The sequence below is a fragment of the Ctenopharyngodon idella genome, chromosome 13 (assembly GCF_019924925.1).
Source record: "Ctenopharyngodon idella isolate HZGC_01 chromosome 13, HZGC01, whole genome shotgun sequence".
In the NCBI taxonomy this organism is placed as follows: Eukaryota; Metazoa; Chordata; class Actinopteri; order Cypriniformes; family Xenocyprididae; genus Ctenopharyngodon; species Ctenopharyngodon idella.
Genome location: NC_067232.1, coordinates 31,334,551 through 31,350,040, shown reverse-complemented (window position 1 = coordinate 31,350,040; position 15,490 = coordinate 31,334,551). Strand labels below are relative to the sequence as shown.

Sequence of the window (15,490 nt, the reverse complement as noted above, 5' to 3'; positions counted from 1 at the left end):
TTTGTCAAAACAAAAACAAAATAGTCAAATTAGTTATTTGCGGATGACACAAATATTTTTTTTCTGGGGGGAATTTAAAGGAGCTACTGGAGACTACTACTTCAGAAATGTGCAAATTAAATAGGTGGTTTGACAAAAATAATGTATCATTAAACATGAATAAAACTAAATGCATGTTATTGGGTAAGTGTAAAAAGAGTACACAAGTCCAGATACAGATAGATGGTGTGGACATAGAAAGGGTTAATGAAAATAAGTTTCTTGCAGTGATAATAGATGACGAAACAAGCTGTAAATCTCATAAAACATGTACACAATAAACTTTCAAGAAGCATTTCTGTACTGAATAAAGCAAAGCATGAACACAAATCACTCCACATGCTTTACTGCGCTCTGATATTACCATATTTACATTACTGTGTGAAGATTTGGGGCAATACTTATAAAAGCAGACTATCATCACCACCTATGTTGCAAAAAAGAGCCATAAGGATAATTCATAATACCAGTGATAGAGATTACACAAATTCATTATTCAAGAAATTCACTGATTTGGTTCATTTTCAAAAAGCACAAATAATGTATAAAGCGAAAAACAACCTACTCCCTGCAATATTCAAAAAATAGAGAAGGGAGATATAATTTTAGTGGGGAGTGCACCTTAAAACATCTTTGTGTGCGTACAACATTAAAGAGTTTTTGTGTTTGTATATGTGGAGTGAAGCTTTGGAACGGATGAAGTTCTGTGCTCAAGTAATGTCCACACATGAGCCAGTTCTAAAAGCGATGCAAAAATACAGCTTTCACAAAGTACAGGGAGGTACATGTTCAAAATAAAGCCATTCATTCATTCATTCATTCGTTACCATTTCTCTCAGCCAGTGTCCTATATTTGGTGCACAAACAGGTTTTGTTTGCAGAATACACACAGGCCTATTCCTTCTTATTTAACTTGATCTCTAATGTATTTCGTCAGAATTTTTTTGCCATTCTTGGCTACACTTTCTCTGTTCTGTCTGTTTTGGGGGATTTACATTGTTAAATTAGACCTTATTTATTGCTTTTTGTTGTTAATACTATGGGTTGTTTTATTTATTATTCATGAAACAATACTTATTACTGTAATAGTTTTAAGCATTGCTACATGGATGATAAGTAAAAATAACTGTATGCTCTTACAGTACTGTATGAATGTTTTTAGCATGACTTGTAAAAGTCCTAAACTGAATTAGATAACTGTGACAAGCAGGGCGGGTCGAGAGCTGGTGACGCTCATTATCACTCGTGCCACCGGCTCTTTTCCCCTTCGGCCCATTTCAAGTGAAATGGCTGAAACAGTTGCCAGATATTGCTACAAAACCCCATTTGAACTGAAATAAGTTCAAATCTTGTGTTTTCGTAATAAGATAAAGATATCGCTAAGCCTAACCTTCCCACTGTATTAATTTCCTAAAGTGTCACATTAAGTGGAAAAAAAAGTTCAAAGAGGCTTATAATAACTTGTCACCAGTAAGTTATACTGTAATTAAGATTTACAGTACTATAACCGTATTTCAGTTTTACAGTAACTACATGGTATAATTTTATTTAAAACATTGCATACATAACACAAAATAAACAGTCTGCCAAAGCTGGGACAGTGCATCTTCACCATTTCTCCTGTCTTATGACTTTGCATTATGTTGTATCCTCTGGATTTATCTTCACAAAAAAATCTTTAGGCAACAGAAAAGCAGCCAAAGAATATATTTAAGTTGTCTGCAAAACCCATGTGATGCTCCGAAATGTACACCACCTTTGCACCATCCACTTTGTTACAGAGAAAAATGTGTTCCCTGAAAAACAAGTAGAAATTACACACTTTTAATAGGCATATGCACTATATGGAATACACAAACTTCTCAAAATTATAGGCCAGTCTTGTCTGACCAACAATTATGCAGCATCACTCTCAGCATGGCTGGCATTCTCATATTTTTCTTGATGTTTTGTTGCAGGTGTCTTTAAAACAATAAAGCAAACAGTCTAAAGTTTAAACCGAATTATACACGCAGACACTCATAGGAGGAGTTTTAAACGGCTAATTAGTCATTCAGAGAACTTTAAATTTTATTTTTGAATATAAAAAATGTATTTGGCTACAGCCACTGCAAAACACCCATCTCTAGCGATTCTACTGCATGTGATCTACTGTATGACCCAGTCCACATTTTGTCTGTACACACACACACACACACACACATTTTTATTGTGCAAGCATATTTAAACATCCTTCAAAACTCAAAGAGAGTTAATTCACTCATCTCGTCTACGCTGCCGTTCAGTGTTTGTAACACGTTCAACATCCATGAAACTTTGGGAGGTTTTATAGCGCAGTGTTCTTTAGATTATAGTTATTCCCAACAGAGTGATTCTTTAAAGCACTGTGAACTTAAAGGTTCTTTGGGAACCCAAAATGGTTCTTCTATGTCATTGCTGTGAAAACCTTTACTCTTAAAAATAAAAGTTAATTTGCTTACCTGTAAAAGAACAATCGTTTCTTTGACATTTTAACCAACATTGTTAAAAACTACCCCAGTTAATTTTTAAGCAGATTGTTTTGACAGCGTGACCGTAAGATACTCTAAACCAAACTGCTGCTTCAACCAGTTTTGCTTCAGGATCCAGATTTTACATAAAACTGGGACCAGTAGCTTTTCCAACAATATTTGTGCATGCAGAAAAAGTGTGCTTAACCATTGAAACAGATCAGAAAACACTGGACTAAATATTGCATTAGTATTAGCCAGATTACAAACATGAATTTGCACAAACAAACAAAAACACATAGTAGTTGTAGCCAAATGTATTCAAATCCTAATAAATTTGGTACGCTCATTTTTTTTTTTTTATCATCATCACAACTTCTGTATGCATGATTATATGCTTAGTTTGGTCCTTTTATTATTTGCAACATGCATTTTCCCCTTGTTACCCCTCAGAACAAGAGATCCATCATTTCAGAAGTGAAGTTAAACTGCAGCCCACTTCCACTAGATGGAGACAAACACGAGCTTCAACAGCACACATGCAGTGCGAGTATATACTGTACTGTACACTCAGACTGACAAGCACCAAAGCAAACAGACTGTGTGGTCATTATAGTTTTAATTTCAGAATTCAATTTGTGTCTGTCATGATCAATACAAAGAGACAGTTTGATTTCAAAGTGCAATTATTGTTCATACAAATAAGTACCAAGTTGATCATATTTCATCAAACCTGTAAGCATTTGTGGAATTACAAATAACATTGAAAAAAAAAAAAAAAAAAAATCTCTCTAAACCATTTAAACGATAAGGGTCAGCCTTATATCCAATATCATCTGCATTCATCTGCGACAAAGCTGCTTTTTAAAGGCCTTCAGGGACTTCGCCATCATGGGCGCCACTCCTGTGAACATACAAAACACTCAAACCACGGATAAACTACAAGAAAACCTGCTCCAGTATAAACTCTGTATTCCATCTACACGTGCCTTAAATGAAAGTCTTTTAATTAAAAATGTTAAAGCTGTAAAGAGAGAAGTTGAAGTCACATGGCTTGTTGTTACAGAGGTTTGGCAGATTTGAATGAGAGTTTTATCACACATTACCAGCTGTGAACCAGATAAGATACCAGATTTGAGCTACTATTACACTGCAGGTCAAAAATTCAAAATCATTTTTGAAACAAAGTATTTTCTGCTCACCATGGCTGCATTTATTTGATGAAAAATACAGTAAAAATGGCAATATTGTGAAATATTATTACAAATTAAAAATCGCTGTTTTCTATGTGAATATACTTTAAAGTGTAATTTATTCCTGTGATCAAAGCTGAATTTGCAGCATCATTACTCCAGTCTTCAGTGTCACATGATCCTTCAGAAATCATTCTAATATGATGATTTGCTGCTCTATTATTGGTCTGTAATTATTAATAATGTTTCCTATTATTATCAATGTTGAAAACCATTTTTGCTGCAATTTGTGATCCATGTGAAACTCACTTTTAATCTTGCGGGGGTCTTGAGCTTGGCTGGAGTTGTTGGTGGAGGGTTTGGAAGGCTCGCTGAAGCCGGATCTTCCCCGATTCTCACTGGGCTTCACACTGCTGTGGGGTGAGCGACAGTTTCTCTGAGTGGTGTTAATCTGCACAGTGACGAGCATCACACTAGCGGAAGGGAAAAACCCTTCCTTTACATCAGCTCACACTTTTCCACCAGCCTCGATCTGGTCTGAACTGACCTGGCTCTGTCTGTCGGGTGAGAGAGTGTCACAGGGCCGGCCGTGCCGTGAATCTCCTGCTGGATCCGCACATTTCTAGGTGGCTTAGCAGCTGAGTGAATAAACGCCATTTTCACCTGCCTTCCTGAGAATCAAAACACAGCAAGTGTGACATCAGGCATCAACGGCAGAGTTTCACGCATTATCAGAGTGTGACAGCTGTTATAATGCTGGACTTACAGTGAACTGTCAGGGAGTTGAGAATGCCTTTTAAACTACAATTCACTTCCTAAATTTGAACTATGTGGCAAACAGGATGCAAAGCTGTGGAAGCTCGTTTCCTCCATGGAATAAAAAAAAATAAAAAGGGTAACTGTGACTTTTTATCTTGCAATTTAGACTTTATTCTCTACTCGTGATTGCGAGTTAACAATTCCAAGGGGGAAAAAAGTCAGAATTGTAAGATAAAGTTGTAATTGCCCTTTTTATTTTTTTTATTCCGTAGCAGAAACACGCTTTCATACAAAACTGAAATCCACGTGAATTCACAGCAGTCGCAATTTCATCTATTGCAATTGTAAGATGGCTGCTGTGACAACATGTTTATTGCTGTAGTCTGTAGTCTATTTAACAAATATTTAATACATTTAATTCACAATTTGTAATTTTTCACCACTAGAGGTCGCTTATTCAAAACAAAGGCGTAGCTTGATGACGCCTTGATTTTGCGTTTTGCTCACGTCTCGAGAGCAGAGGAGCTTTTATTATGCTGCAGTCGCTGCTTCCGCTTCTTCCGGTCAAGCATATGTGGGGTAAAGCAGTGCTGTTTATCATATTAGATACATTTGTGTGTTGAAAGTTGTTATAATGCTACTCTGCGTTCGCTCAGTGGCTACTATGAGACACTTGTTGCACACTGCAGTAAGCTAGATCGATATTAGGCATGGTAAAACATGGTACTTGCGGTAAATCAAGAAAATGAGATTTAAACAAGACTTACTATGTTGAGCTATATAACATGAATAGTTTGTTGTCTAAAAAAAAAAAAAAAATCAATCCAAACAGTTGCACACCTGTCTAATAAAACACAATCTATATTAAAGCGTCTTTGGTGTTTCCATGGTTTCTACAAAATAAAACTGGAAATCGAGGGTAACGCGGGTATGATGTCACTGATAGGCAAAAAAATTGCTTATTTCTCTGTATTGAAACATTCTTGGAAACATTTGGGATAATGTAAGTACACAAGTCAACAAAATATATCACATTTTTCCAGTGTTTTTTGGATATTTTAATCCAAAAATTTTATATATTGTGCCTTTAAAATTTAAATGAATTTAAAAAAACGGTTTGAGTGAATGATTCAATGACTCACTCATAAAGACTTCACTTGTTTCATTACTGGATGAATCAGTATTTTTGAACAAATCTCTTGAATGAATGATTCAATGACGAATACATTTTTAACAGTCACTTGTCGCCACATACTGGTGTAACGATGTAATTGATACCATCTTTATTTGAAACGTCAGCTACTTTTAAAAGGTGATTTACTCCATTTTAATTAAATCCGAACTATAAACTTTTATCCCAGTACTTTTGTGATAATGTGAATTATTGTAATTCAGAAATAATGATACTGTGTGTTTGAAAAGACCGATCGTGAAGCTGTTTTATATCGAAACATGACAACTGCTCTCTCTGGATCAGAACACAGATCTGAATGTTCGCTGTGATTGGACTTGTCAGTTTAATAGACAGAGCCAAATTGCTGTCATTTAAGAATAAGATCGCGTGGGTGTTTGAATTAAGATCACGATTAATCGTGCAGCTCCAGTATCTATCCACTCTGGGTTTTGCCATTAACCACAGTCACAGTTGCTCTTCAAGTCTATTCATAGTCCCAGCAGACAGATGGTCAGAGCCATGTTACCACAGAGGACAACTGCATTTATGAGCCATCAAGATCCCGCTCTGGAGAAACCAACAGTCAGCGAATGTCTGTCTGTAAGGACTGAATTAGATAGACATCAGCTGAAAATCTACAGTAGGAGGAAGCAACACAAATCAGCTGTAGTACAAGTTAGCACTGGGCAGCAAGACCGTATTGTAGACCAACAGTGTTTTTAATTTAATTTATACAGCATGCATAACACTGTTCAGGGCTGCTTTATTAACATGTGTGAGGAAGAAACCAGGAGTAACGTGAAAATGCAGAGCACAACGCAACTACCTTTGGGCTTCCCAGAGTGAGCAGAGACGATGCTCTTCGTGAGCTGCTTCAGTTTCCTCTCTCTCTCCTCGGACAAGCGCAGGTACATCTCTCTCCAGGACTCGTACTCCTCCAGCTGGGCGTTCCTGAAGTCTTTCTGACAGTGTCTCTCCCACAGGTGGTCCGTCATCCCGATGTACACCTGTGTCCAAACATAACTATACTGTTAATCCATTTCTAAGAGAATTAAATGTATATTTCTCATGATCTTTTTGAACTAAAGGCTTACACTTATGCTTGCAATTTGTTAAATTGTGCCTACACACATTTTTCTTTACAAAATGAAAAAAAAAAAAAAAAAAAAAAAAAAGGATGAATTCGACCAAAAATGAGTCTAGGAAACCTTGAGGGAAAAAAAAAAAAAAGAAAAGAAAATGACATTGCGATATTTTGTTTTTCTGTGATGTATATTATGATATGAAAATAGTTTCACCAGAAGAATAGTTCTATTCGGAAAGAATGAATAATTCTAGAATGATTGGGGTGATTTTGTAGGGGAGTAAATCTGCATAGAAAAACAAATTACAATATAATTAATCTTTGTTACAGTTACAAAAGTGATTTTCTCCTAGTATTTTGTTGTTTGATTAACAATGACAGACAGCAGCAGGAATATTAAGCTGCTGTCACTTTAAGAGCTAATGCACGGATCAAATATAGCAATACACAATTTTTCTTGCTCAATTGTTTACGTTCATGAAGCCATAAATGACTAAGCGACTATGAGGATACTCGCTGAGGCAGGCATTGACGAAATTTTGCATGTGTGTCCATTTAAGCACAGATAGACACGGAAGAAAATGTTTTTGCGGCTCTGTGTGGGCACAGAAAACAGCGTGTGAGTACCGAATTGAGTTATTTCACATCTTCGTGTGCTCATATGGTTTAAAAATCACTTGAATGTTTAAACTGACAGGACCTAAAACACGTGCAAATGATAAACGTTCACTATGATGGTTAAACTTTGTAAATAATCTGAGAATCATGTGCGTTTCGACCATGTGGTGCCTGGTCCGTACGGATCATGTTTCAACTACAATCCCTACTTGACAATCGCACATGCGAGAAATGTGATTTGAATAGCATTTCAAACCATATATGAATGTAGCTCAAAATGGATTTATAAAACACTTTTAATGTGATTTTTTTTTTTTTGGCCATTCACACTTTCTAAATATGATCGGATTTGGACTGAGTTTGAATGCAAAAAAAATGGAAATCGGAATAAAAAATTTTTAAAAAAAGTTGCGTCCAAAAGCATGATTGCGAGTGTAAATTTATTTCTTATGATCTTTTTGATCTAAATGTGAACACTTATGCTTGCAATTTTGTTGAAATAAACTGTGCTTACACATTTTTCTTTACAAAATTAGAAAAAAAATTTAATTACACCAAAAAAAAAAAAAAAAAAAAAAGCAAGTTAAAATATTTGAACATTTAAATATCTTTGTCATTATGTAATTCACACTTTCATTGCTGTTATGTCATAGATTTGATGACTTCACTATTATTCTAAAACATTGAAATCGCAATAAACAAATAAGTTAGCGCACACACAGTTTCCATCATTCTCACTATGAAAGACAACAGCTGACTTCTTACTGGATTATACTCCTCGATCCGCAGGAGCTGCTCAGGCGTGCAGCGCTCCAGCACTGGCTCCAGTATTTCAAACGGCACTCCTCCAATCTCATAGAGAGCTGTGAAACAGCCACCATCTTTAAACAAACTCAACTCACCTCGTGCAAACATCAAGATCATAACGTCAGGTAACGTACAGTCGATGTTGTTCTGCAGCGCTCGGATGCACTGCTGGTACAGCGTCATCATAGAGGGCAGATACGTCATCTTACTGCCGGAGTACACCTGCATCTTATTCTTCAGCCTCTGTCCAATGAAAACTGGAGGCTCTTCACAGTCATCAGTGATCTTTCTATCAGCTAGATATATATAATGAACAAAATCATCTATTATGGCAACGTCAAGCTATAAAATGAAAACGGCCAGTACATGCAAAACTTTGACCCACTTTTCTTTTCACTGAAGTACTGATACTGAGAAACGTCCTCACATTCAGGAAAACTTGTTGGTAAAGGAACGTTTAACAAGTCCATCACGGACCGCTCAGGAACCTGGAGTTAAAGGGAGAGTTCACTCAAAAATACTTCATTTTAAGCCTGCATGGCAATGTGGACTGGGGCTATAAATCTGCAAAATGACAAAGATGTTGAGCTCAGATCAAATATAGTAACATATAGGTGCATTGTGTCAGGTTTGATATCAATAACATCACTGGTTATTGTGTGTCTCACAAACTGATCCAGTGAGACTTGATCTGAAAGATGCAGCAGAGGGTGAATAAGGGATAAAGAAAATCATATGGGCTCTGAAGTAAATTTGGCTCTTTACTTAACGCCTTTATATATAGACCTTATGCAACAGAGAAAAAAAGCGTGCAGTTTGTTTTTGAATGTTGTGTTTGAACTTCTGTTTTTGCGGGAGCTCTGTGTATTTCTGTGGCATCGCTGTCGAAGAGTAATTAGCTGGATTTAATTATTGTTAATGAACGTTATCATGAGCATTGTAATGTTTGACGCAGATGTCATAATGCATAACAGTAGACAGAGAAAACGAGCGGTTCATTCATAAATCTGTTAAAGATAGATAGATTGGTGAAATTATATATATATATATTTTATATATTTTTCACCGATCAGGCATAACATTATGAGCACTGACAGGTGAAGTGAATAACACTGATTATCTCTTCATCACGGCACCTGTTAGTGGGTGGATATATTAGGCAGCAAGTGAACATTTTGTCCTCAAAGTTGATGTGTTAGAAGCAGGAAAAATGGGCAAGCGTAAGGATTTGAGCGAGTTTGACAAGGGCCAAATTGTGATGGCTAGACGACTGGGTCAGAGCGTCTCCAAAACTGCAGCTCTTGTGGGGTGTTCCCGGTCTGCAGTGGTCAGTATCTATCAAAAGTGCTCCAAGGAAGGAACAGTGGTGAACCGGCGACAGGGTCATGGGCGGTCAAGGCTCATTGATTCACGTGGGGAGCGAAGGCTGGCCCGAGACTGTAGCTCAAATTGCTCCAGAAGTTAATGCTGGCTCTGATAGAAAGGTGTCAGAATACACAGTGCATCACAGTTTGTTGCGTATGGAGCTGCATAGCTGCAGACCAGTCAGGGTGCCCATGCTGACCCCTGTCCACCGCCGAAAGAGCCAACAGTGGACACGTGAGCATCAGAACTGGACCACGGAGCAATGGAAGAAGGTGGCCTGGTCTGATGAATCACGTTTTCTTTTACACCACGTGGGTGGCCGGGTACGTGTGCGTCGCTTACCTGGGGAACACATGGCACCAAGATGCACTATGGGAAGAAGACAAGCCGGCGGAGGTAGTGCGATGCTTTGGGCAACGTTCTGCTGGGAAACCTTGGGTCCTGCCATCCATGTGGATGTTACTTTGACATGTACCACCTACCTAAGCGTTGTTGCAGACCATGTACACCCTTTCATGGAACCAACACAATATTAGGAAGGTGGTCATAATGTTATGCCTGATCGGTGTATAGGCTTGAAGTAAAGTGTTTGGGTTAACTATACTTTTAAAGGACTGGAGAAAAACAAAAGCCTTTTTTGTAGTACCATTGTCATTGGTTCTTCTGCCACAGCCTTGCTCGCCTTCACAAGAGACACACAGGAGTTCTCTTTGTGTGCCGTTTTAAGTCTCTTTTTTGGACTTTTAGTAATGCTGAAGCATTTTTTGCGTTTGGGGGGCTTGAGGTCATAGCTCAGGTAGGCTTCAAAAGACATAGAGGGCGTTTCAAAGCCTTCATCCATCTGTTTCTCACTCTCCATTGCTACTAATTTGTCTTTGGCCTTCTCCAGCTTTTCTTTCTTGCATGCATCTCCACTCTTGTCTCCCTGCGTTTGAGTTGCTTTCAAAGATTTTTCAAGTTTCGTATTCAGTTGTTTTTTTGTTATACCAGAAATCTTTGTATGCGCAGCGCTGGCCTTTTCCTTCCCTGAGTCGTGAGTCCAAGAGCCCTGATTTACACTTGAATCTCTTTTTGGCTCATCCTTTTTTTCATCATTCAAGTAGAATTTGGATTTACTGGGTTTGATTTTGCATTTATTGTCAACATTATGTGAGATTTTCTTTTCAGCACTGGAATTCTCGATTTTTGGCTTCTTTCTAGAATTGGTACTCTCTGAAAGACGGCCGTTTTCCCCTAGACTCCTCTCTTGAACTACTCCATTAAGCGGTTCATTTTTGGTCAGGCCGTCATCAGGCTTCCCTCTCAAACTGCAATAAAAACAAAACCAAAACAAGAGAGGAATAAGAGTTCAACATGCCACATGGGAAAAGTCACACTCAAACAAAAATCGTGTGAATTACAGATTTGTAAGACCTTAAAGAGTCTTTTGGAACAAGCGTTTTCCATCGATTCACCAATATTTTTGCCACTTTTCCTGCTTCATCATGCTTGCGAAAGGAGTTGACGACTTTTCCAATTCCAGTTTCCTACAAACACAATATAAACATTGAAGTTTCACAAAAGCTTATCAAAACAGTCACAAGAGGAAAATAACTATGATATTTAACAATAAAAATACATTAATCTCTTACAGAGAGGATTTCAAGTGTAATGTCCAATACTTCAAGTTTCTTCAAGATTTTCAGCAGCTGAAACAGAATAGGAAAATTAAACAATCCAAGCCAAAGCATTAACAGACTTGTTACCAGGTTTGGGCAAAACTTTGCCGCTTTCTCAATTCATGAGTTGTGACTTCAATTCCTAAACAAGCTAGTGAATTAGAATGAAAAGAAAAGGAGGAGACATGAACTGAATTCAAAACAACAGATGCGATCATCCAAGCATGATTTAACGTTGGTGTGGTAGCAGATGTTTCAACAAAATTGGCAAGAACAAAACTTCTTGGTGGTTCTGGTTAAGATTACCATCTTGCAAACCTGCTTTATGTTGTTTGGCTCCATTTTATACACCAAGTAACTTAGAGCACTCTGGGAAATGAAGTGTTCTTCCTCCATAGTCCATAAAATGAAAGTTAATTAAAGACATCTATATGAATTAAATGGCATTTCAAACATTCTGATATACTCCATATGCTGTGAATATTATAACATGTGTTAATGTTTATGTACACTAATGCACAAAAGTTTTAGATCAGTAAGATTTTTTTAATGTTTTTGAAAGAAGTCTCTTCTGCTCACCAAGGCTGCATTTATTTGATCAAAAATACAGTAAAACAGTGAAACATTATTACAGTTTAAAATAACTATTTCTATGTGAATATAGACTAATTTATTCCTGTGATCAAAAGCTGAATTTTCAGCATCATTACTCCAGTCTTCAGTGTCACATGATCCTTCAGAAATCATTCTGATATGATGATTTGATGCTCAAGAAACATTTATGATTATTATCAGTGTTGAAAACAGTTGTGCTGATTAATATTTTTGTGGAAACTGTGACATTTTTTCAGGGTTCTTTGATGAATAGAAAGTTCAGCATTTATTTGAGATAGAATCTTTTGTAACATTATAAATGTCTTTACTGACATTTTTAATCAATTTAATGCATCCTTGCTGAATAAAAGTATTTTCTTTATTTTTTTTTTTTCCAAAATATAAATAATGAAATCTTACTGACCCCAAACTCTTGAACTGTAGTATATGTTGCTGCAAAAGCTTTCTATTTCAGATAAATGCTGTTCTTTTGAACTTTCTATTCAAAGAACACAGGGGGGAAAAGTACAACATTGATAATAATCAGAAATGTTTCTTGAGCATCAAATCAGCATATTAGAATGATTTCTGAAGGATCATGTGACACTGAAGAGGTCTTAAATGATGTTACTCAATCAAACAGAAATTAATTCTAAAAATAGCAAAAGTTGTCCCACCTATTTCCACATGGCTGTCTTAAAATCTGAACTTGCTGACTGAGTGTAGAGCTCTGGTCAGGCGCTATGTATGGAGAAACCTTAACCAAGGTACTATAAATGGGCGATGCAATAACACCCACGGGTGTAAAATACGAGATACCGTGCATGAGCAACAGAGGGGTTGATGAACTCTCAGTAATCACAGTAAACAAAATAGTAGGCTACTTTAATGATGCACTGCAATAACCACCAACATGTTGCATGGTGAGATGTATAAGCAAAATAAGCAGAACCACATTGCCCAAATTGACAGACAGTCAACATGACTGAGACAACTGCAGTAATATTTTTAGAAAGACCCCCTCTCAAACACCTCCCTCTGTCCTGTCAACAGCTGCTGACACGCCACCACTTCCATTCACAGGTCACCATTACTTTTTGCTGTTTCATTACCATTTCTGTGCAAATAGATCTTTTTTGTAAACCAACAAAACCTTACAAAAAGGGGACCACAAAGACATATGGACTATAGAAATGAACTAAATTCAAACGAACACTGCAGAGACATTAAAGCAATGTTGAGTGAACTCACGGTTGACAACAATTGATCAAACTTCAAGCTTAAGTAGACCGGGGCTAGTTGGCATACTTGCATTACTGATGTGTGACCCTGGACCACAAAACCAGTCAGAAGTCACACGGGTATATTTGTAGCAATAGCCAACAATACATTGTATGGGTCAAAATTATCGATTTTTCTTTTATGGCAAAAATCATTAGGATATATTAAGTAAAGATCATGTTCAATGAAGTTATTTTGTAAATTTCCTACCATAAATATATCAAAAATTTATTCAGTAATATGCGTTGCTAAGGACTTCATTTGGACAACATTAAAGGCAATTTTCTCAATATTTAGAATTTTTTTTTTTTGGATCCTCAGATTCCAGATTTTAAAATAGTTGCATCTCTATTCAAATATTGTCCTATCCTAACAAACCATACATCAATGGAAAGATATTATTTATTCAGCTTTCAGATGACGTATCAATCTCAATTTTAAAAAATTTACCCTTGTGACTGGTTTTGTGGTCCAGGGTCACATATTACAGGTTTTTTAATGGTTTTTCTGTGAACATTTAAACAAAGCAACCATTTAAAAGGTAACACATAAGACCCAACCTCACATATGAACATATTTATGTCCTGAGAACAAAAAAAAACAAAAAAAACAAAAAATCACCTTCATTATATAGTTGACTGTTGTTTAAATGTATCCCAGTTTGGATTTATTGTGCTCATTTGCTACCCTACAGATATCAAAAACATATTAAGACAAAAAGTCTTAATTTAAGAGCCTTAATTAGGTGATTGAGTTAAAAAGCTTGCAGTGACTGAGGTAAAGCCCTTGTGCCAACTTGCCCCTGCGGCTTTATCTCTTAGCCTGTTTGCATTATTCGAGCAAAGCGGTTCAAATCATCTCAGTTGAACATCAGCGACAGACAGAATCCTACCGTGTGTCCTTCACAGGATTCTTTCAGCTGATGCTTTAACTGCAAAACCTTTTTCACATCAGCTTCGGCCATGTCACCTCCTCACATGCGGCTTACCTGCACTTATTAAAAGTCTCGCCATATTTTTTCGTCACCTTTATATGGGCGGAGACGATATAGGAGTGGATGTGCTTCACCTTGTTGGAAAGTCCTCTAGATTCGTGATTCTAGAATCCGCGCACACGCTTTTTGACAAATAAAGACCCGTCGGATTCGCAGAAAACAATCACACTTCTAAACACTGATCACTTAATGTAAGCGATTATGTACAACTTTGATCAAACTTGCAGTACACTGAAAAAACAAAAACACATTTCCTACTGATTGCATTTAATTGTTGGTGGCCTAACTACACATGCGTCAGATGCTCGTCTGCTGCGTCGCGTCAGTCACGCGGTTAGAGTCGTCATGGCTGCTAAATGCCTATATTGAAACCCTAGCTGAAATTCCCGATTCCTCCAAAAGAGTTTAACATACTGGTTAAAGCCATCTCACCTGGGTTAATTCATCTTGTTAAAAAGCCACTCCCTATATAATCCAAGGAGAATAGTCACAATACAATCTACTTTGTTCTTGGATGGAATTGATCTTTTGGACAAGAAATGTACCAATAGACATGTACGCCAGATCTTTCAATTCAAGAAAAACATTTTTCCAAGAGGAAAGTTCTATTGGAGATCTTTGGTAGAAGATATAGATTGGAAAAAGGCATGGCTTTTACCAGGAAAATACTGCATATCCAATAAAGGTAAAGAAATACATTTCAAAATCTTACATAAAATATATCCTGTCAACTCTAATATTTCTAAATATCTGGACATTGACAGCTCATGTGCTTTTTGTAAGCTAGCAGAAGAGACATTTGCACATCTGTTTTATGATTGCCTATATCCAAGCAATTTTGGTCCGACCTTGGCTCCTACATATTCCATTCTGCCAATGTTACTCATTCTTTCAGTCTAAAAGACATTATTTTTATTATATTGATGACAAAAATAGACCCCTAGAGTACATTGTTAATTTCTTTATTTTATATGGCAAATTCTTTATTCATAAACAAAAGTTTGCAAATAATATTCCATCATATCCCCATTTCAAAACTGAATTAATGTCACTTCTCAAATCTCTTTGTTATATAAATAACAAAAAATCCCTAAGATTTATAAAATATTATGAAGAAATGTTTAAAGAAAATACATCTATTTAAAAGCTTTCCCTATATATCAATGTATGTCATTGTACCAATAATGATAGTGTGTGCATTCTTGTGTCACTTTATTATGTTATACCTATATACATCATATAGGTATAACATAATATTGGAATATTGGAATTAGTTGGGGTTTTCTTCATAATTTCAAGAAACAGTTTGGAAGTCTGGATAAAGTAGCTTTTACAGGGATAAAGAAGTAACAAAAGAAGGTAGGTCGCCTATAAAGGTAGAAAACTGCATTAATGGGTATTTTCCATTGATAAAAAATATTAATTTGTAAATGTA

The 15,490-nt window shown here is 36.5% G+C and overlaps 1 protein-coding gene across 4 annotated transcripts; it reads right to left on the bottom strand.

The window, feature by feature from the left end:
- Positions 1-1,627: 1,627 nt before the first annotated feature.
- Positions 1,628-14,334, bottom strand: eloal (elongin A, like). Of its 4 annotated transcripts, none has more exons than XM_051916886.1 (11): positions 13,954-14,334; positions 11,160-11,216; positions 10,942-11,054; positions 10,175-10,835; positions 8,549-8,651; positions 8,298-8,459; positions 8,122-8,219; positions 6,481-6,661; positions 4,269-4,392; positions 4,031-4,131; positions 1,628-1,835 (listed from the first exon to the last, which is right to left on the bottom strand). In XM_051916886.1, exons 1-11 carry the CDS (start codon positions 14,023-14,025, stop codon positions 1,750-1,752), a joined length of 1,758 nt encoding a protein of 585 aa, XP_051772846.1. In that variant the 5' UTR covers positions 14,026-14,334; the 3' UTR covers positions 1,628-1,749. The 4 variants fall into 4 exon arrangements, with proteins under 4 accessions (XP_051772846.1, XP_051772845.1, XP_051772848.1 ...); XM_051916885.1 differs by having other exon boundaries at positions 1,630-1,835; positions 4,031-4,134; positions 13,954-14,320; XM_051916888.1 differs by lacking the exon at positions 1,628-1,835 and adding an exon at positions 2,869-3,432 and having other exon boundaries at positions 13,954-14,323.
- Between the last annotated feature and the right edge of the window lie 1,156 nt (positions 14,335-15,490).